At 30.6% G+C, this 22,591-nt stretch overlaps 2 protein-coding genes across 2 annotated transcripts; both read right to left on the reverse strand.

The window, feature by feature from the left end:
• Positions 1-4,009: 4,009 nt before the first annotated feature.
• Positions 4,010-14,559, reverse strand: LOC145164718 (uncharacterized). The gene is made up of 25 exons (XM_079083417.1): positions 14,407-14,559; positions 13,957-14,227; positions 13,778-13,871; positions 13,538-13,665; positions 13,369-13,453; positions 13,275-13,278; positions 12,875-13,038; positions 12,636-12,726; positions 12,307-12,486; positions 12,087-12,161; positions 11,759-11,982; positions 11,614-11,688; positions 11,352-11,502; positions 10,590-10,664; positions 10,372-10,522; positions 9,774-9,899; positions 9,620-9,682; positions 9,388-9,522; positions 9,238-9,300; positions 8,989-9,126; positions 8,641-8,898; positions 8,105-8,540; positions 7,063-8,003; positions 5,721-6,935; positions 4,010-5,589 (listed from the first exon to the last, which is right to left on the reverse strand). The coding sequence occupies exons 1-25, from the start codon at positions 14,557-14,559 to the stop codon at positions 4,010-4,012; spliced, it is 6,876 nt and encodes a 2,291-aa protein (XP_078939543.1).
• A 1,578-nt stretch (positions 14,560-16,137) lies between these two features.
• On the reverse strand, positions 16,138-17,977 carry LOC145167349 (berberine bridge enzyme-like 8). Its single transcript, XM_079086533.1, has one exon. The coding sequence runs from the start codon at positions 17,932-17,934 to the stop codon at positions 16,306-16,308; it is 1,629 nt and encodes a 542-aa protein (XP_078942659.1). The 5' UTR covers positions 17,935-17,977; the 3' UTR covers positions 16,138-16,305.
• Between the last annotated feature and the right edge of the window lie 4,614 nt (positions 17,978-22,591).

Genomic DNA, 22,591 nt, shown 5'->3' on the forward strand with positions numbered 1-22,591 from the left:
ATGTGTATTTCAAGTCATGGAGTGCCAATTCCAAGCAAATGCATATTTTGATAAAGATTAATTAAACATACAATTTTGGCTAAGAATTAATCTTAGTTTATATGACTAAAATTTATCAAAAACTATTTTGATGAAACTAATATATAAACTCATTTCAATTCTTTTCATGTATGGTTTTCATGCCCAAACCATCCAAAGAAACAACATGCAAATGTATCAAAATATTTGGGAATGCAAAAAGAAAAACAAATTCATCACAATACACATCATCATTTCATGTTTACAAGTTCCAAGTTCCAACTTTAAAAATATGAACTTAGCCCTTGTAAAAAGTTAGTTTTCATGGTTTATAGCTTCCAAAAATCCTTCTATATAAACTTTATCAAAACAACGCTCGTTTTGTCAAACCGATATCAAAATTAAAATGATTTTTATTTAAACAATTAACATTATTAAAATAGCATGCAACATTTCTCAGAAAAGGTTGAATCAGGTAGAGCAGATACAACACATTCTACAGAAAATGTTGCCTTACGATCTGTAGCTTCACAGATTCTAATACAACACTTTCTCTACAACAACAATTTCCAAAAAAGGTTGTATTTTCCACTGCTATTAAAATAATTAGGCTTCAAATTTTAGCATGAAAAAAAATCAAGACTTTTAAACACCCACAATATGTTGTTTAAGAAGTCCCAAATGATTAAAAGGATTATGAAGCTAATGCATCCACAAAAAAAACCTTTAAAAACAATTCACAAGTCTTCTAAACACATCTTCCCAGATGTGTCTTCAAAAACTTATTCATAATCATTTTTAAAGGTAAAGAAGATGATGATAGTGTTAAAAACATGTGCAAGTTGCTTTGATACCACTCTTGGAAGATGGAGATTTTCATAAACACAACATGTAATGGAAGATTAATATTAAAAACAAACATAAATGTCATCTTCTTCCACTAGTTGATACATGCACATAGAGTTTAGCAACTATAAATAAAAACAAGAACAAGAAGAAGAAATAGACCTTCTAAATGGTGAAAGATCCAAAGAAGAATCCCTTTAACAAGTGCACACCCAAAGCTCCAAGAGAAAATGCAAGATCTTCAAGCCTTCTTCCAAGAACACATACATTTGTGTGTGTTTGGCACAAAAGAGAAAAAAAATTAGAGTAAGCCATGAAATTAAAGAGTGTCAGTTCGCTGAAATTTTGTTTCTTGTATATCACCACACATTCTACCCTTGCATACCAATACCATCTCATCGGAGGGAAGATAGAATGTGTAAGTGAAGAAAGTCAAGCCACATGCACACTTACACAAATAGCCCCTCTTATTTTAAGAGTTGTAAGCATCATTTTCAAAAAATTAAATATGACTATAATAGTCCCTCTCTTATTTTTTAGTTTAAAGTTAACCTTCGACTTGATGTTAACTACTTGATATTTTAACTTGCATCTTTGGTTTTGACTTTGTTTAATGTTGAATAAAATCGTTGTTATATGGAGTTCTAGGTTAGAGAGTAAGTATTTTAGTCAAGTGCCGATTTGTAAGGCTAGTTATTCTTACCGAATAGTTTTACATTAAAATTTTCAGTATTCGACATATAATGTACAAGCAATCACATGAAATTTCTTTTCACTTTCTTTCTCTCTTCCGGATATCAGAAATGTAGTTGGTTTTTGTTAAATCAGAAGTGTTTATGTTATTTTTGTTCTTTGCTACTCATCATATATCGCAACTATATAGTTGCAATTATGTAGGTTGGACATCTATCGATCTATTTATTTTTATATATTTATTTTGTTGGTTAGGATTAGACAAATTGGTTTTATTTATGTTTAAATTGGATATTGTTCATTTTAGAAATACATGCTTAGTTATGCTTCATTATGCTTTTATTTTGATTTGAATACATATGGTTTGTTCATGAAATATATAAATTATTTATAATTATGCTTCCTTTATAGGAAATTGTACATAGATGTATGTGCTTTATAAAAAATATATAGAATAAGATTGCCTAATCACTACAAGAAATAAGAGTATTACCAGCGACAGTAGTCGCCGCTAAAGGTCCAACATGTCGCCGCTAAAGGGTCGTCGTTGTTGGCTCGTCGCTGATGCTCCATTGGTCGCCGCTAATGCTCTCTGTCGCCACTAAATGTGTCGCTGCTATTAATATGTATTTCTATTCATACAAATACACATATACATACATAATACACATACAAAATTCACATATACATACGAAAATACATACACTTACATAATACACATATACATACGAAAATACATACACATACATATACATAAAAATACATATATACATAGGATTGTACATACAAAAACACATATACATACATAAAATACATTCAAAATACACATATACATACAAATACACATAAAAATACACATTCATATCTACAAACACAAAATACACATATAAATACACATCAATGCTAGAAATTTAGTAATGAGAAGTGAAAAGGAAAAGGAAAAGGAGAAAAATGGAGCAAAGATGGGTGAAATTGCGAAGTTCTTTGTGAAATTCCGATGAGTTCGACGACAATGGTGAGCAAGAAGGGAGAACACATAGAAATGGAGCAGAGAGGGGTTTTATGGTCGACGGCCCTAAAATTAGTGTCAGAAAAGAAAAAAAAATGTGGAGGGCGCCTTTCATAAAATGTGTGTCATGTAAATGTGTCGCTTTATAATTTTTAAGTGAAACACGCTTTTTAGGTAGGAAATGAAATCGACGAAAATTACCCCCACTTATTGGATCCCAAAAATTAAACCCCCCGCCTCTTCGACTTAGCAAGAAAAAGCCCTAGGGCCTTTATCTTTATCTTCAGCAGTGGGAATACCTAGGTCGATTCTTCAGGTTCAACAACATATTTGTAAACAGCAAACGTATACGATTCCTGGATCTTGGCATGATTATGGCGCTTTGGAGCCGACGACGTGAACATCATTCGTGAGAAAATTTCATACAAAACTCATTAGCGGCGACACATGAGAGGGAAAACAACGCAGGGTTTTCTACGTCGTTTGATCATCTCTTAAATCGATGTATGGGATTGAAATGACGCGGATCGCCAAAATAAGCCTTTAGCGGCGACGCCTTTAGCGGCGACGCGCACTCTTTAGAGGCGACACACCGGAGGGAAAACAACGTGGGATTTCTTATGTCATCCTAGTCGTAGGATCGTCTCTTAAATCGACGGATGAGATTGAAATGACGCGGATCGCCAAAATAAGCCTTTAGCGGGATTTCTTGTTGTTTGTCGCCGCTAAAAGTCCCCGTCGCCGCTAATGGCGTCGCTGCTAAAGCCGGTTATTCTTGTAGTGAATAAATATAAGAAGTGGTTACCTAAGAAATACTGTAATTAAAAAATATGGTTCTCACTTTAAATTTATACGGAAGTAAAATCTTTATTTTATATTTCATTCTAATAGTATTCTATCTGTCATTTTGTAGAAGTTTTCAAATATTCAAGATACTAGGTTACAACCCGTGGAATCCACGGGTAAAAAATTTGTAAAAAAATTATATTATTAATAAGAAGTAAATTTGTTTAACATTTTTATATTTATTATTTAAAATTAATATTAATATATATTTGTACAAAAATATACAAATTTGAATAGATGTTAAAAGAAACACAAGCAAACATTAGAAAAGTTAAATACAAAGATAACTAAAGTGAAAGTTTGCATATTTGAATGTTTTATGAAATGCGAGGGCAAATCAGTAATTTTTTGATTTGAGGGAGCAAACAATAAACACCATGTGACATTGATTAAAGTGTGAAAATGAAATATCAAAACAAAATCAATATTATGGATTGCAATGGTATATAAAAAATATATAAAAAATTTAAATAAAAAAAAACACAATTGTTTTAATTTAAACACTACGAATGATCTATAAATTTCTAAAAACTTTTTTATACACAACATTGGAAGTTTTGTTTGTAAGTCTACCATCCTTATCTAAAATTAACAATTTCAATCCTTCTCTACTTTGAACTCTCGATAAGGCAACATACAACTGTCCATGTGAAAAACGGGATCTTTGAGATACAGACCAACCTTTGATAGCGACTGCCCTTGACTTTTATTAATTGTCATTGCAAAACATACAGCCACAGGAAATTGTCTTCTTTGAAATTTGAAGGGAATTTTTTTTTCAGATGGAGTTAAAGACAATCTTGGAATAAAGGTTTGTTTTCCAATATTAGTTCCAGATATGATAATTGCCTCAATAACACGTTTGCCCAAAGATTTCACTTGTAGTCTGGTGCCGTTACATAATCCATTCTTTTGATCAATGTTTCTAAGTAACATAAATGGAACACCGACTTTTAAAATTAACCTATGATTTGGCAAACCTGATATTTTAAGACCATTTAAAATATCTGGGGAGTATAAATTGGGATCAAAATGATCATGAACAAACTCTGATTGGCAAAGACTATCTGAACTTAAATATTCAACTTCGTCTCCGGGAAACAGTGCTAACAAACGATCATTGATTTGTTGGACAACTTCATTTTTCGGAGCTAGTATAGCTCTTTCTTGAAAATAACTCATAACGTTGAATTTTTCCAAGATTGAAGGATATACAAACTCAATTAATGAACATATAGGATCATGTGGATCATTAATGAGAATATCATCCGGAACATCAATAATCGCTTCACCATCGTTTGAACCACCAACTTTTCCTTCTCCTATATCCAAAAGCCAGTTTGCAAAACTTTGTATTTTTCGAATATCAGATGGTTCCCTTCCAACGGTTAGTCTCATGTTTATTGTTAATCTATGAACTTTGCATTGTTGCCATATATATGAAGAACTTAAAGAAGCATTAACAATATTTTGTCTACTGCCTCCTTGAACAACAGGTAGAATCTGTCTGAAGTCTCCTCCAAAAACAATCACTTTCCCTCCAAATGGAATTTTTGAGTTGCCAGACTTGTCAAAGTTACATACATCTTTCAGAGCTCGATCTAAAGCTTCAAATGCATGCTTGTGGACCATAGGTGCTTCATCCCAGATAATCAATGAGGTTTTTCTTACTAATCTGCCGAGTTCACTATCAGGCGATATCTTACAAACAGAATCCTCTGTAAGATTCAATGGAATTATAAACCGAGAGTGTGATGTCCTACCTCCAGGCAATAATAACGATGCAATACCACTTGAAGCAACATTTAAAACTATATCACCTTTACATCTAATTGCTGCAGATATCGTCTTCCAAAGAAAGGTTTTGCCTGTTCCACCATATCCATACACAAAAAAAACACCTCCTTTCTTATCATTGACTGTAGTCATGATATCAATAAAAATATTTCGCTGCTCGTTTGTTAATGCATGAAACATTCGATCAAACTCTTTCTTTAAGATGGGTATGTCATAGTCTAGCTCCTCCGTGATAAGGCGATTTGTTGAAGAAGAAACCATATCAGTATCAGGGTAAGGCATTTTGTTATAATTTTTAAGACTGGTGTTGTTACGAAGTAAAATCTGTTCGATCTCAAACAAAGTCAGGTTTTTAAGTTGATCCTCATTGAGTGTTAAACCTGTAAAAATTTTGAATATGTAAAAAACAATATAATATTAAAAACATTAATTTTTATAAACAAATTTGCACGCTGCATATTGAAAATATATAATATTCATTTTTAGAAATAATGTTAAAAAATTATAATACCTGGAGACTTTAATATACGTTGCTGGTTGTAAAGAATACCATCTGACAATAGTTGCCATGTATTTTCCCAAACAAACTCTGGTCTACCCAAACTGTCAGACATTAACATCGTAGCAAATAAGAAACGCAGATAAAAACCACTTCCTGAATGACTTGCTTCCTTAATTACTTCGACATATTCTTTGTCGTCGTCTAAGAGGCCCAAAGCATAACATGCATCTCGAAAAGTAGGAAATTCTTCACCATTTACCGTACGAATTTCTTCAAATGATTTTGGACCTTTCACTTTATTTAAAAGAATTCTTAGGAAGTATATTTCACCAAGTTTAGGTGAAACAGAGTGAATCCTTCCTATTGAACGTCCAATTTTCCTTGGCTTCCACAACTTATGATTAGCTTTCCAAACGAACTTTGTCGGAAATTCAACATATGTAAGTTTTCGTGCATCTTTATTAATTTTATTACATTCCATCCAAGATGTGAACATAGAAGCAGCAACTGAAGGTTGTTCAAGAACATCGTCAATATCATCGTCTTCAACATATATAAGTTGTTGTTGATTAGGAAGATGAAAAGGTAGTCGCATCACAGAAGGATATCGGTAATGAACATCATATTTAAATATTCGCCATGATGCTTCACATGCAGATAAATATCTACAATCATAATAATCTTTTATTTCATCGACAACCTTTTCTTGATGAGAATCAGTGTTGATGTCAATAGCAACTGTAGCTCTATCTGGACCTTTGTTTATATATTTAAACAGATACTTTATGGAAGATCCTTGATTGCACCATTCAACATTAATATGTGCCTGATATCTTTTCAACATATATTTGTTATATGGAACAACATTTCTGTTGTCTAACTTGACACCTGATTTTTCGACAAAATATCCATTGTTTCTTCTCATATATAAGGGATAACCTTTGTTATCAACTGAAGAATGATTACATAATTGCTTTGGAAAATTTTTCGAACATTGCCTGTCAACTATACATGGGCAATTCATATTTTCAGCTCCACAAGGACCATGTATCATGAATTCACTTACAAGTGAATACAACTCTGGCTCTTCATTGATATTTGAAATCTCCGCGGAAATTATCGGATCAATATATTCAACAGTAGGCCGCTTGGAGTCAGGATGCATAAATAGACAAATATGACTATGTGGCAAACCCCTTTTTTGAAATTCAATTATATAGACAACTGCAAATAAATTTTACAAAAAATATATGATTAGTAGTGAATGAATTATATTTGCAACTAATAAATAATGTTAAGAAACGAAAAAAGAATAAAAAATAAATTTTTATTAAACAACAACTTTCAATACCTGCTTGAACGATGCCGAAAATTTTATTTTCCCGTATGTCTTTAATAAAAGCATCAAGCTTTATTTTGAATAGCCTACATAAGATATCAGGTCGATCTTCAGGATGCAATGAAGTGTTACGAAGAAACCTTTTAACTTCAGGCCATTTTGGGTTACATGTAAAGGTTATGAAGAAATCAGGATATCCAAACCATTTACATAAGGACATGGCGTCAAGGTAGTTTTGCATCATATAACGTGCACCGCCAGTGAATGAGGTAGGTAAGATAACACGTTGTCCGACGTTGGATATATCTCTATTCCCGAGGTCTTGTTGATTACGTAAAATCTCATAAGACTCGCATCTAAGAATTTGTTGTTTGCTCCTTATGAAATGTAATCTCTCGCTTTCAATCATAGTATAAGCGTCTACCAAAAACTGTTGGAACAACCTTTTTGAATTAATAATTAGTGAAAAATATTGATCCCTGTCCTGTATTCTATAAGAAAAAAATTCTCTCATTGTACAGTTGGGCCGCTTGCTGTTGCTTGAAGATGTAATACCTCGATGTGGTATGTTAACTCTGTAACCATCATCACCATATGGAAAGAGTAGTGGATATTGAAGAGGAAGGTATGATGGATGTAATTCACTAATACGCCGTAGAGAACCAGATGAAGTTTGAACAACAACATCTCTATTATCAATTGAATCACCAATATCTCCAACAATCAAAGCTGCTACCTCAGAAGCAGACGGTAGGTTGTATGTCCTTCCATCTTGGTCCCTTCTTCCAATAATTCTCAACTTGATATCAGCACAAGGATTTTCATTAAAACAATCTCTAACCATCCTATAAGATTGAACCAAGACATTATTTGAATCTAACATCAATTTCAAATCTTGTATAATATCATCATCAAGGACAGAAGAATTTGATGTAGATCGTTGATTTTCTCCACTGCAAGTACCATTAACAGATAAACATAAGATAAATAAAGAAAGTATTACTGATCAATAAGATATATATTAATATTAATGTGATAATATAGAAAAGTGTACCCCAAGCATGTTCGTCTATTTGCGATTTCATTATCAGTATCGTATATGTACAACTGAGAGAATTTTGGTTTAAATCCCTGATTTGGTAAAAGGCTTCCGATACTATGATAATTTTGACCACTAAGTCTAAAAAAGTATGGAGCATTGCCTCTATTGATTGAGGAATCAATTTTTCCACCCATCGACGTAAAAGAAAACGTAGAATTGTACGAACGAATGTTCTTCATGAAATGTTTGCTTTTAGAATCTCCAGATTTAAAAAGAATTTCATAACTTGGAGGTGCAGTCTTTAACTCTGGAAGTTCAACTTTGCCATAACCACAACATAGAGAATAATTTTCATTATCCTTTTTTCTACATTTGATAGATTCATCTTTCCATAATTTTGCAAAACATGTTTGGCATACAACATTCTGATCACCATGATCCAAATAATCTGTAAATTAAGTTTTACATAAAAAGTTAATATTGTAAGTTTAGATAATTGAAAATGATTGGATAAACAACTGTAAATTTTATACTTTTTAAAAATTTACCTTTTGATATACCGTTGTATATGTTTTGATTACTTTGACCATCGTTGTTGTCTTGATCGGATGTCAAACCAATTATTGGAATAGGAGATAAATTTGCCCTTTTTTTGTTTTTATTACGATTAGGATTGGTAGACATGACTGAAGATGATCTCTTTGTTACTGTAGATGAGTTGTTTGATGTGTCACCATTTGAAATTACAGAGTATTGTCGAATATTTGGTAACGGTGATTGAAAACTGTTTTTTGAAATATCCATCGCTAGAGAAAAAAGATTAAAAATATGCATTGTTAAATATCATAGAATAAAAATATATATTATTAGATGAAATGGTACAATAAATGACTTACCATTGGAAATGTTAGATAACGGAGTTCTAACGTTTAAATGTGAAGGAGGATTTTGTAAAATTGATTGTTTTGACATGTTTACAGTTGATTCAGATGAGGTTATGTTTTTATTTCGACGAACAACTCCGTTGATTTTGTCTGTAAAAAATATGTTAATGAGAAATGAGTCAATATTTAATATGAAATAATAAGTTTTAATTTATATTTCTAAACAAAGATAAAAAATTTAAGAGCAATCAAGTATGTTACCGTTTGAATCCATTCCGATGTTTGGTAACGGTGTTTGAAAACTGTTATTGGAGATATCCATGACTGGGAAAAGAAGTTTGAAGGTATACAATATTAAATATGATACAATGACAATATATGTATTATAAAATAAAAATATATATGAGATACCATTGGAAATGTTAGATAACGGAGTTCTAAAATTTAAATATGAAGGTGTTTGTAACATTGGTTGTTTTGACATTTTCCCATTTGACATAGATGTGCATACGTTTTTGTTTCGATTGACCACTCCTTTGAATGTTTCTGTAAAAAAATTGTTATAAGAAATGGATAAATTATAAATAAAAGAGTAATTGTTTGAAGGTTAGAAAGAAAGTGTAAAAACAATGATGTATGTTACCGTTTGAATCGAAGCTGATGTTTGTTGACGGTGATTGAAAACTGTTATTGGAAATATCCATGACTGGGATAAGAAAATTGAAGGTAAACAATATTATATATGATACAATAAGATTGTCGATTATAAAAATAAATTAAACAAATAAATGACTTACCATTGGAAATGTTAGATAAAGGAGTTCTAACATTTAAATGTGAAGGATGATTTGGTAACATTGATTTTTTTGAAACATTGGCACTTGATGTAGATGCGGATACGTTTTTACTTCGATGGACAACTCCTTTAAATTTGCATTGAGAAAAAAAAATTATAAATAAAATAACTTATAAATAATATTAGAAATCGATAAATAATATATGAATATTAATATTGATAAATACATATTACTTTAAAAAAGCATTTCAAATTAATTACTTTTATATTTAACTGATAAAAAAAATATGTACATGACTTTAAGTAGGTTATCTATTAATTTCATTTTCAAAAGATGTGACATAGATGAAATTGAAAGGATTCATTTGGTCATACCTTTTTTTTTATTGTCCAAATATAATTTTCTTATTCTTCTTTTTTCTCTAGCCTGAACATGATAGATGTTTCTATCTGAATCTGCATAAGCATATATATATATATATATATATATATATATATATATATATATATATAGAGAGAGAGAGAGAGAGACATAAAATAGTTATAATTAAGATTAAAAATTTTTATAAAGAAAGTAATAACATATTAATTGAACGTACCGTTAGCACCCGGGTTACTAACATTTGTAGAAGATAGAATTTGATCGACTGATGTAGTGTACATCGGTATATGTTTTGTATTATCAAGATAAAAATTATTTAATTTTATCTTCTTATTAGTCTTGTAAACATCCATGTTAATTGTTAGTATCTGAAATATAAGAAAAATAAGAGAAAATATATTAATGGAAATTTTTGTACTGTAATATACTACAAACCTGTACATTTTCAGAATTTATTTTGCCTTTATTTTGTTTATATTTCAGATTCATTGAGGGGTTACACAAAGAAAGCTAAAAGTACAATCGAAATCAATACGAATAGAAATAAAATTTTATATTTATGTTTTTTGAGTTCGGGGGCATTTCTGTGACGTTATAATGATAAATACATTTTTCTATCAGTTTTTTGTTATATTTTTTCTTCTTTATTATTAGTTGATTGTATTTTGTATTACTTGACTGGTAGGTTCTATTTTGAATTAAGGGGCAATTCTGTCATGTTTCACAGAATTACATATTTGTCATTGATTTGAACCGGTTTACACCAAAAACATATTAATCAAAGGGAAATAGGATATGATGTAGGCTTAAACAGAACCATTTTTAGTTGTTAATATTACTGAATACGAAATTTTCGTTTTTGCATTACCCTACTACTATTTACTTAGCATTAAACTTTAATTCAATGTCACTTAATATGTTCATCCATGTTTTATTCATGTAGGTTTTTATACAATCTTTACACGAAAAACGTCTATCTAAACATCAAGCATATGAAAGTGGACCAGGTGTAAAAAGTATTTCATATTTCCTAATGGCCGATGTTTAGCAGTTCGTAGTAACAACCAGACGTTTAGAGTAAAAAAAACAATGATAAGCAGAATTTAAGTCGCAGAATTCAGAAGAATAAAAGAATTTTCAATTGTACGATTAACACAAACATTGAGAAGCAATCATATATAATCATGAGAAACTTACCGAAGGAAAAAAGTCGGTGATTGAATATCCGAAATTAAGAAGCAGAATTGAGATGCAGAGAGTGTCCTTTGGATTGAAGTATGTAACTGAATATTCAAAATTCAACTTACGTGAGATTATTAAGATTAAGATCCATAATAACCACACAATGCTGTAAAGAAATACTGATTATCATATGTTTCAAATATATACTGACAAATATATGATCAAATCGACATAATAATGAAAATTAAAGTCATAACCCAAAAAAACAGTTTTTTACTTCAGATAGAGATTAGAAACAAAAAGAAACCAAGAACTATGAATGTTTGAATACTGAACACCACGAAGAGCAAAACTGCCAAACAGAATCCCAAAAAAAAAAGTTCAAGAATATTGTTGATTCAAAAAGTCCAAACTGAAATCACTTTTCAAGTTTTGGTATTAAAAGACCTGTGTTGCCATCGACCTTGGAATTCAAGTGCGGTACTTTTATAGACGAATTGACATTATCATATTCATCAACATCAATTCTATCTCCAACGTTTCGTTTTTTTACATTTGGGGGTGAATTAAACTTGAAGGGACTTGTAGCTTCTGATTTGTCGGGCATGGAAGGCGTTAAATTATCACCGGTCTGTGAGATGGCGTCCTTGAAGCAAAATCAGGAAATAGATTTAGTACGAAAATAATAACAAAAAATATTTGATAAAAAAAATTTATATAAAAATAAATAATGTAGTTTTATAGGCTAACCTTCAACGACTTCGTTTCGTGAGATGCTTCGTGAGATGCGATTTCTGTATCATCAAGATTTCCAGAATTACCTACCTGCTTTAGGTGCATAAAAAGTATGTATTATCATTTGTGGGTTTAAGGTTTTATTCCATCAAGATTTACAATTAATTAGTAATTAGTAAAAATCATTAAATAAAAGTGTGCATCATAATTTCCAAAAAAAGATGTATATAAATACCTCAACAGATAACTTTTTTTCCAAAGCATTGATAACGTTACTATCAAGCGTATAGTCAAGTATCCCAAACCGATTGTAGTTATTGGATACGTTGAATCTATTAACATCTATCTTGAATGCCGTCTTTTTATGTACCAGACATTTGAGGTCATAAGGATACATTCTCGGATTATCCCCAGCCTGGAAAAAATGTCTTATGTATTATTGTTATGGTTAAAAGCAAATTAATATTAATTAATACAAATAAAATGAAACAAATAATAGAATTTAATAAAACATATATTATACTTAAGTTATAACTGTTTGATTTTCTCTATGAGCTCACTTGCACGTTGTTTGACAAGTCTATAAGCATCTCTATCAAACCAAGTTAATGTGATTGTGCCAGAATCATCTTGGACACGAATAGGTATTTTATACCTACAAAAATATCCCACATAAATTTATATTAAATATGTTTAAGTTTAACTATACATTATTAATGATTAATAATGTATTTAATTTGTCCGGTTAAGGTTTTGGTAAATGTAAAAAACCTTGGAGCTGAAGAAATCTCCTTTTTTTACACTTATCAGTAGAGCATTCAACAACCACACTTGCATCACCACTATCTGGACCGCTAAAAACATCTCTTCGATCAACTTTCTTTCCACAGTTTGAACACGCATCATAATACCAATCAATATCTTGTCGTATACCGTAAATTGTACCAACAATGATAAATTTCCCGACCTAAAAAAATATAAAATACAAAAAGATTCATAAAAAAACAATGCAACTACAATAAATGAATAATATAAAACAAAATCACATTAAATAAACCAAATTATTGACATACCTCTTGTGGTTCTAGCAAATCGACAACATTTTTGACTTTGTGATTATTCAAAAAGTTCATATTCATTGTATGATTGAGAGCTATCAAAAGTCAAAGAAGAAGAAGGGTTTTGAATTCCTCGTAATCCAACCAAGCTGTTTTTTTATTTAGGAAAATAATTATGAAATTAGTAAAATTATTAAAAAGAAACAAAATAAGAATGAATAATTAAAATAGTTTGTTACCTATCTGTGAAGGCCACAATTTCGGGAAGATCAGCATTTATGAACATACGTATGTGATCAAAATAATTGTTAACAGAAGGAATTCCTGTTGAAAGAAAATAAATTAGTCAAAATAATGAGTAATAAAAAAGCGTAAAATAACGAAGGTTGCCTTTTATAAGAACTGTACCGTTATAGACATTAAGTCTTGCAAACTGCAAAATAATAACCACACGACCAACTTGTTTATGAGCTTCAAGATAAGAAATCACTTGGTATGCGAAATCTGCAAACAATGTGACGTTAACTTGCAAACCTCTGCAGAAACAGTAAAGGTTAAATGTTTATATAATAATAATAATAATAATAATAATAATAATAATATTAATAATAATAATTTAATATATAATATAATAAAAGTTATAATTACTCTAAGTTTCTGATTTGTAAAGTTAGCCTATGTTTCGATTTGCTAACATCACGGGAATCCAGCTTGCCTAACGAAACAACTTCACCTATAACATCTACAAAATGATAATACAATATGTCAAATTTATGTAAAATTAAAAAATTAAATATAAAATGCAATAAAATAAGGGGAAAAAGTACCAATTGAGATATTAGATGTAGTTGTCGCAGAGATAATGGTTTCAAACGATACAAAACAAAACTCATATTTTGTTTTGGATTGAAAACCAAGACACTCATGAACAGTTGTTTGTTCATGCAAGTTTAACTTGGAGGTTACATCACTTATTTTAAAAGTGTATTTGTTTGGAGCTATAGTGGGGGATCGGATGTAAATAGCGTCATCTTCTTTCAGCTTGGAGTCAAACCTTTGGAAATCTTTTCGGTAGACACTGGCTCTGATTTTTGTACCCTATTAATATATTGTAAGAATATTATATATATTGCTGACCAATTGTATATTAATTTATATAATTTGGTCAAAGTTGAATCAATTATTCGACCATGAATGAATTTGAATAATATTATTGGAATGAGCAAATACAAAAAAAAAATGATTTTGAATAATGTTATTGTAATAGGATATTTTACCATTTCATCCATTAATATCATTTCAATTGATTTCACAACAGTGGGGTCAGATTCTGAAAATGATCTCCACAACCGGATGATACACACTTTTAGTGTGTAATCATCCCTCATATTGTCTAAGTCGCTGATGAAAGTGATATTTCTAGCTGACATTGTCACTACAACAGAAAGACATACAATATTAAGGATAAACAATGGAAGAAAATTACACATAGAAAATAAAAACACAAACATAATTACAATTATGTCCCTAGAGTAGTAAACATATAAAAAAGATTTGGCCATTACAATTAACAAAAAAAAGGCAGGATGAACGGGCAGGACAGATTTGTCCTTTAGAATTAACAAAAAGATAAAATGAAAGTATGTTGCTATTGATTGTAACGTTTGTTAAAGAATGCATACAGGGGTAGGGGTATATTAGTCCAATTTGATGTACTTCATAGTTAAAGAATGCAGAAAATCGATATTTGAGTATATTTCATATTGATCAAATATAAATAAAGGGTAAAAATGGTATTTTACCAATAAAAAAATAAGTACCAACAGCAGGACAGATTTGGCCTTTAAAGTTAGCAAACACAGAAAATGAAAGCATGCTGAGAAGTACAAATTTTTTATGGTTTCTAAATAAAAGCAACGCCAAATTGAAAAGTACAATTTTCCTATTGTTTGATATTGTTTGGTTCCTGTTTTTGGGGTTTTTTTTTCTGCTGGGACGTTTATTTTTTGTGGTTTTTTTGTGTTTTTGTTTTTTTGGATGCTCTTTGATGTGTTTTTTTAATTTGAAAACAATGTTACCCGAAGATGTAAGATTGGTCAACTTAATTAAGGGGTAGATAGGTTGTTAATATCATCTTCTTGGGCGTACATGTATATACACTACAAAGAGAAAACAAAAGACGAAAATGCCCTCCAACATTTGATCCAGTGGATAGAATGGATAAGCATGAAAAATCAAAATTAACAACGATTGATGAAGGACGAAAATGCCCTAGCCATCATTATTGTTTGATTAGCAATCTGAAAGTAGGTTTTTAAGAAGCAGAAAGAATTTTCGATTATGATTATCACACGCATACACATTGAGAATTGAGAAGCATAAACTGTTGTGTAAAAAACAACACAGAAATTAAAAAAAAAAACACACAAGAAGATTCAACTAATAAACAAACAATCTGAAAGTAAGCTTTTAAGAAACTTACCGAACACCTCTTTTCTGCGATTGAGTGGAGGATTTTCGTCTGTGATTGAGTGGATGATTTTGGAGCACGATTGATGAAGGACGAAGGAGACACAATTTACCAAAGAAACGATTGATATAAAGGTTTGAAATATATATTGACTGTAATACGATTTCCATTGAATGCAATTGATAGCATTGATAGCATACCTTATATAAAAGATCGGATACCATAATAAGATGCTATGAAACGGGAATGTAATGAATTTTGGAGTTAATGCCCAGACCTGTTATAACCGAGTAATTCTAAAGAAAACAGGGCGTAGTATATGTTTTGATATGCAGCTGAATCAAAGAGGGGTATAATAGGTATTTAACTTTGTAAAAATTCAGCTCTTTTCAATGGATACGTGGATTTAGGTTTTGTTTATTAGATAGGGAGATATCTTGTGCATAAAATAATCAAGTGTTCAAATGTTCAAGATATCTTGTGCGTAAAATAATCAACATATATTTCCATATGTTTTCTCAAAGATAGAAAATCGAAATTCAGAAACAATAATATAGTTTTACTTGTATAAAATACAAGTCAAAGTTATATCATTAATTATCATCTAAATTTTGATATCCTGACCTTGAAAAAGCGATACTCTTACAAAAACAATAAAAAGCAATAAAGCAAAAGTCCAGCATGAGGGTATTTATTGCACAAGTAATTAGAATAAATTCCTTTGAGATGACAAAGTTGGGATACTTTGCTCATTCCTAAAGAAATTTGTAGGATCAACCCTCGTCTTCACCATCGTTAGCCTCTTGTAATTCGTCTCTTTGAAATACTTGTGCCCATAAACCATTCCTTCAACGTAAGCATTCTTGCCATGGTTGTTGACACCAATGTCCAAATCCCTGTAGTTCAGAAATGCTTCCCTGGGGTTCTTAGAAACAAACGGAGTCATGTAATCATACATCACCCTTGTGAAGTTCAAGTACCGATTGGCTGCTTCAACGCCAAGTTCATCCCAGTTTACTTCGTATTGGATCTTCGCTATGTTCCCTGATCGATGGGGAAAAGGCTTTGCAAATTCGGAAATTTCGCTCATTCTTCCACCATAAGGGTTGAAAGCTAACATTTGGTTTTCGAGTTCTTTCATCTTTTCGAATATGTATTCGAATCCCTGTTTGGAAATAGGGTTTTTTACGTAATCAGATTTGATCTTGAATGGGTTTAGGCTTTGAGGTGTACGGCTTAGAAGAGCCGTGGTCAGAGTACCAATGGGGAAGTTTGTGTAGAAAAGCACAGACTCGATCCAACTCATTTCAATGCAGTCTGAAATTTGTACCCCTAATTCAGGGAAATCCTTGTTCAGGAGGGTAACAAGAGCTGTAGAGTTTCCGAGGTACAGTGTTGGAAACGAACCACGTATCGTCTTTTCGCCATTTGTGTTGTTTATCACGTTGAAGATCATTCGAAGGAAAAGGTCATTATCGAGTTTATCGGCAACTTGTATCCATCGGTGGGCTATGGTGCTTAGGTTCTGCTCCGCTGTTCTTTGTACGTTAAAAACGGTCACAGTGGTAGGAACACGAACCAGTTTGATCTTGTAAGCTGGAACCACACCAAAGCTGACTCCACCACCACCTGTGATGGCCCAAAACAGATCTTCACCCATTGACGTCCGATTCAGAAGCTTGCCATTCACATTGATTAACTGAGCATCAACAACATTATCTACCGTAAGGCCGTATTTTCTCATCAGGTTACCATATCCACCACCACTAATATGGCCACCAACTCCCAAAGTAGGGCAAACGCCAGCTGGAAAAGCATGGGTGTTGCTTTTCTCGGCTATTCGGTAGTAGACTTCACCAAGAGTCGCACCAGATTGGACCCATGCAGTTTCATCTTCAATACTTACGTTTATGGAGCGTAAGTTGAACATGTCGACAACAAAAAAGGGTTGGTTCGAATTGGTCACATAGGAGAGCCCCTCATAATCATGACCACCGCTTCTGGTTTTCATTAGCAGGCGGTGTGTTTTGGCGCACACAACAGCTGCTTGAATGTGTGAAGTGTGTAAGGCGGTGATGATTAAGATGGGTTTGGGAGTCGTGGATTCATTGAATCGAAGGTTACGGATGTAAGCTTGCAAAACGGAGGGAAAAGAGGAGTTATCGGGAGTGTAAAGTTGTCCATTGATCGGGAAAGAAGGGTCAGCTCGGTTGTTTAGACATTGGGTGAAGTGATCTGTAACAGAAGTTGAAGTTGCTGAGGACCAGGTAGAGAGCAAGACAAGGAGGAGAGGAAAAATGAAGGATTGGAAGTTGAAAGAAGAGGTGATTGCCATTTTTGTGATATGGAATGCATGGTCCGAGACATGCAATTTATAAACAAACGAATATCAACCTTCAAATCTGGCCAACTTAATTAAATTACTCCCTCCAAAGTTGATAGTCGATGTAGAAATACTGTTCTTTACCTTTAAATAATTCTTTTTGCATGCTTAGACACGCATAAGATATCATATACGTACCAACTCCAGAAGTTTCTGAAAATAAAAGGCAATCTTGTGTTGCCACGTTGAAATTAAAGAGTCCAGCAAGAATATCAAAATGTGGATAACGCAATATAAATCTAGTTTGAATAGAAAGAAAATCAAAGATAATTACAGGAAGAATTACAATTGTTAGCGAATTACATAAAAACCATATGTGCATCGAACCATATTTTGAATCACTAAGATATATATATATATATATATATATATATATATATATATATATATATATATATATATATATATATATATATATATATATATATATATATATATATAGGTAAATGTTCAAATGAGAACCATAAAAAATTAAGAACCATAAGAACCACTTTTTTTACCTTATAACTTAAATCATCAGACATGACAACTTTTCTCTCATATCTCTCTCTCTCTCTCTCTCTCTCTCTCTCTTACCTCCTACCGTTGCCGACGACCACCACCATCGCCGGCACCACCGTCGGCACCGTCGCCGTAGCCGGAATACAACGATCTTAAGATCTGGAGCTGTCGCCTTCAGATCTGAAGCATTCACCTTCTAATCTGGTGCATTCGCCTTCAAATCTAGAACCCCCGACTTCAGATTTGTCATTACCACCGAACGCCACCTTCTTCCACCGCCATCTATCTCACCAGCACCGACTATCGCCTTCCATCAACCGCTATGCTTTGCTGGAACACCTAGAAAGCACTACACTCTATTTTGAAGTCTGAATATGCTTCTTCTCCAGATCTCCAACGTTTTAGATCTGATGACGCACGAGAAAACACCACCAAATCGACATCAGATATGATGTGTTTGTCCATTTTCAGGTTAGATCTGGTGTATGTGTGTATGGTGTTTACATTGATGGTGCTTACAAAAGGAATTTCTGAAAAAAAAAAGATGCACACAAGGTGTTTGATGAAATGCCTCAATAAAATTTGGTAAGTTATTAAGCTGTGAATTTATTTGTGAATGCATATTTTTGTATCTTAAACTATGAAGTTTGTGTATTTAGGTGTGATATTTGTGTTTAAAACTGTGAATTGAATGCATTAAGCTGTGAATTTGTTGTTTAAACTGTAAATTGACTATATTAAGCCGTGAGTTTTGTTTATTTAACTATGAATTAATTGTATTAAACTATGAATTGATTGTATTAAAATTTTTAAGTTGATAATATGCTTTTGAATACATACTTTTTTTTGTATTAAATAGTGAATTTTCTGTATTTAACTACGAATTAAAAGGTTTAAGTTGATATTATGTTTTTCTACTTGCATCTGTTGTAGATCTATATGATATAGTTTTTTTTGTTTGTTTTTTTCTGTTAAAGTGTGAATTTGATGTTTTAACCTCTCATTTGTCATATAATTTTGTTAATCTTAGTTTTAACTGCTATTAAGTTGTGAATGTATAATTTTTTTGAATTAAACTTTGAATTTATTATACTAGTTTTTGAATTTTCTATATTAAACTGTGTATTAATTGTAATAAGTGTTTTATGTTGATAATATGGATGTGAATACTACTTTTTGTGTATTAACATGTGAATTTAGTCTAGTAAGCTGTCATTTTTGTGTTTTAAACTGTGAATTGATTGCATTAAGCTTTGAATTTTCTTTTTTAAACTACGAATTGACTGTATTAAGGTGTGAATTTTCTGTTTGAACTGTAAATTGACTAGATTAAGCTGTGAATTATGTATATGAAACTATGAAGTTACTTGTATTAAGCTATGCATTTTGTGTAAAAACTTTGAATTGACTATATAAAGAGTGTTAAGTTGAAAATATGGTTGTGGATACATACTTTTTGTGTAATAAACTTTGAATTTTGTGTACTAAACTGAGATTTTTGTGTTTTAAACTGTGAATTGACTGCATTAAACTGTGTATTTTCTTCTTAGACTATGAACTGACTATATTAATATGTAAATTTTGTGTATTAAATTATGAGTTGTTTGTATTAAGTTGTGAAAGAATTGACATTAAGCTGTGATTATATTATAATTTTTTTGTTTGCTTTTGAAATAATATAAATTTTATTCACGGCTTAATATATTAAATTCACAATTTAAAATATGAATGATTTATGTATAAATTTTTTTGTTAATTCTTTTCTAAATATATTTATTTTTTGTGTTGTATAAGTATGTAAGAATACATTAGTTTTAATAATAATTTAGCATTAAATTGAAAATGAGTGAAATAAATGGTTTTATTAGACTGTGAATGTAGTATTTATGTTATTAAAGCATGACTTTGTTTACAGATCTGATTTAGAAGAAAATAATGGTTGCGATGTTGGTACAGGTGGTTGGTGACAGCGTGTGGTGGTGGTAGTAGTAGAGTTTGAATTTTTGATTTCTTTGAGTTTGTGAATTATTATAAAATGGGTTGTATTAAGTTGTGAATTTTGTGAATTAAACTATAAATGGACTGTATAAACTTGTAATTTATATAAGTTGTGTGTTCAAATATGAGAGCATATAAGAATGAAAATATTATACTGCAAAAATTACAATTTTGCCTTTTTTGTATCTAAAAGAGAAAAAAAATAGGATTTTCACATGTTTAATAAGAATATCCTGTAAATATTTACTAACTAATGTGGGTTCTTAGGATTCTTAATCTTTTGTGGTTCTCATTTGAACCACTCCCTATATATATATATATATATATATATATATATATATATATATATATATATATATATATATATATATATATATAGAGAGAGAGAGAGGTAAGTTCAATTGAGAAAATAAAAAAGGTTGAGAATGGGGGAATCATTCTCAGTCACTCATTTATTTTTGCCGCAAAAGTCTCCGTTGTAGCAGCATAAATGGATAAGGAATACACATGTGTTTCCAACAAAACATGTTTCCTTAAACTATGCTAATCATTACCTTAATATATACAAAAACATAGTTTTTTTTTCTTTTTTTTAATTTTTAAAAAGCTATTTTTATCGAAAAATGATTCTAACTTTACCAAAATTCATTATTTTTTATTCTCTACAAATAGACATCCATATTGATATATCTTTTGGATAAAATAAAAAATTTATTTTTTTTATATTTTCAGCTATCGTTATTCATAAGTGAATAAAAATGCATCAGATTTTTGCTACAGTACATTCGTTATTCACTTATGAATAAAAATATATAATTAATTTTTTTTACAGTTTAAGTATCATTTATACTACTTATTCATATATGAATAACAAATTAACTGTAACAAAAATATGATAAATGTTTTATTCATATATGAATATAAAATATGACGACAACTATTACACGTTTCATTCATATATAAATATAATATATAACGAAAGATGATATATAAAAAAATATTTTAAATAAGAAAACTTTATTACGTGTCATATTCATATATGAACGATACTTAAACTATAAAAAAAACATACATTTTATTCATAAGTGAATAACGAATGTACTGTAATAAAAATCTGATCAGATTTTTATTTATTTGTGAATAACGAGAGCTGAAACTCTAAAAAAAATAAATTTTTTATTTTATCTTAAAACTATATCAATATGGATGTCTATTTATAGAGAATAAAAAATTTTTAATTTTGATATATTTAAAATAATTTTTCGATAAAAATGGCTTTCTAAAAATCAAAAAAACAAAAAAAGAGTATGTTTTTGTGTATATTAAGGTAATGATTAACATAGTTTAAGGAAACATGTTTGGTTGGAAAACACATATTTATCCGTTATTCATTTTCGCCGGTACGTCTAAGTGTTTTGCGGCAAAATAAATGTGTGGCTGAGAATGATTCCCTCATTCTCAACCTTTTTTTTTCTCAATTGAACTCTCCTATATATATATATATATATATATATATATATATATATATATATATATATATATATATATATATATATATATATGGAAAAGTTCAATAGAGAACCATAATTATTGGTTCTTCAACGAACCAAATCTTTTTTTCAATTTTTAGAGCTTATTCTTTATCGAAAAAAAAAATTTAAAAATATCTAAATTCATATATTAACATTGTGAATATGAAAAAGATTTTTCGGATTCACATTGTGAATTTTCAAAGATTCACATTGTGAATTTGACGTAAAAAAAAAATTTCGAATTTGATATCACTGGAAAAATGATAAAAAGTTATGAATTTATGTATTTTTAGTTTTTTTTTGATAAAAAATAAGTTGTAAAAGTTGAAAAAAAGATTGGTTCCTTGGTTAATTATGGTTCTCTATTGAACCTCACCCTATATATATATATATATAGGGTGAGGTTCAATAGAGACCCATAATTACCAAGGAACCAGTCGTGAGCGTTGGAAATCATAATGATGAACAGCCAAGTTAATAGATTACACTTGTACATTGGACGCACACACAGATGATTATACCAAAAAATTCACATCCTTACCAAAAAACGCACATCTTTTTTTCTTTTAAAATTTTTT

Source organism: Lactuca virosa, chromosome 3 (assembly GCF_052849685.1).
Source record: "Lactuca virosa cultivar CGN04683 chromosome 3, Lactuca_virosa_CGN04683_v6, whole genome shotgun sequence".
Classification (NCBI taxonomy): domain Eukaryota; kingdom Viridiplantae; phylum Streptophyta; class Magnoliopsida; order Asterales; family Asteraceae; genus Lactuca; species Lactuca virosa.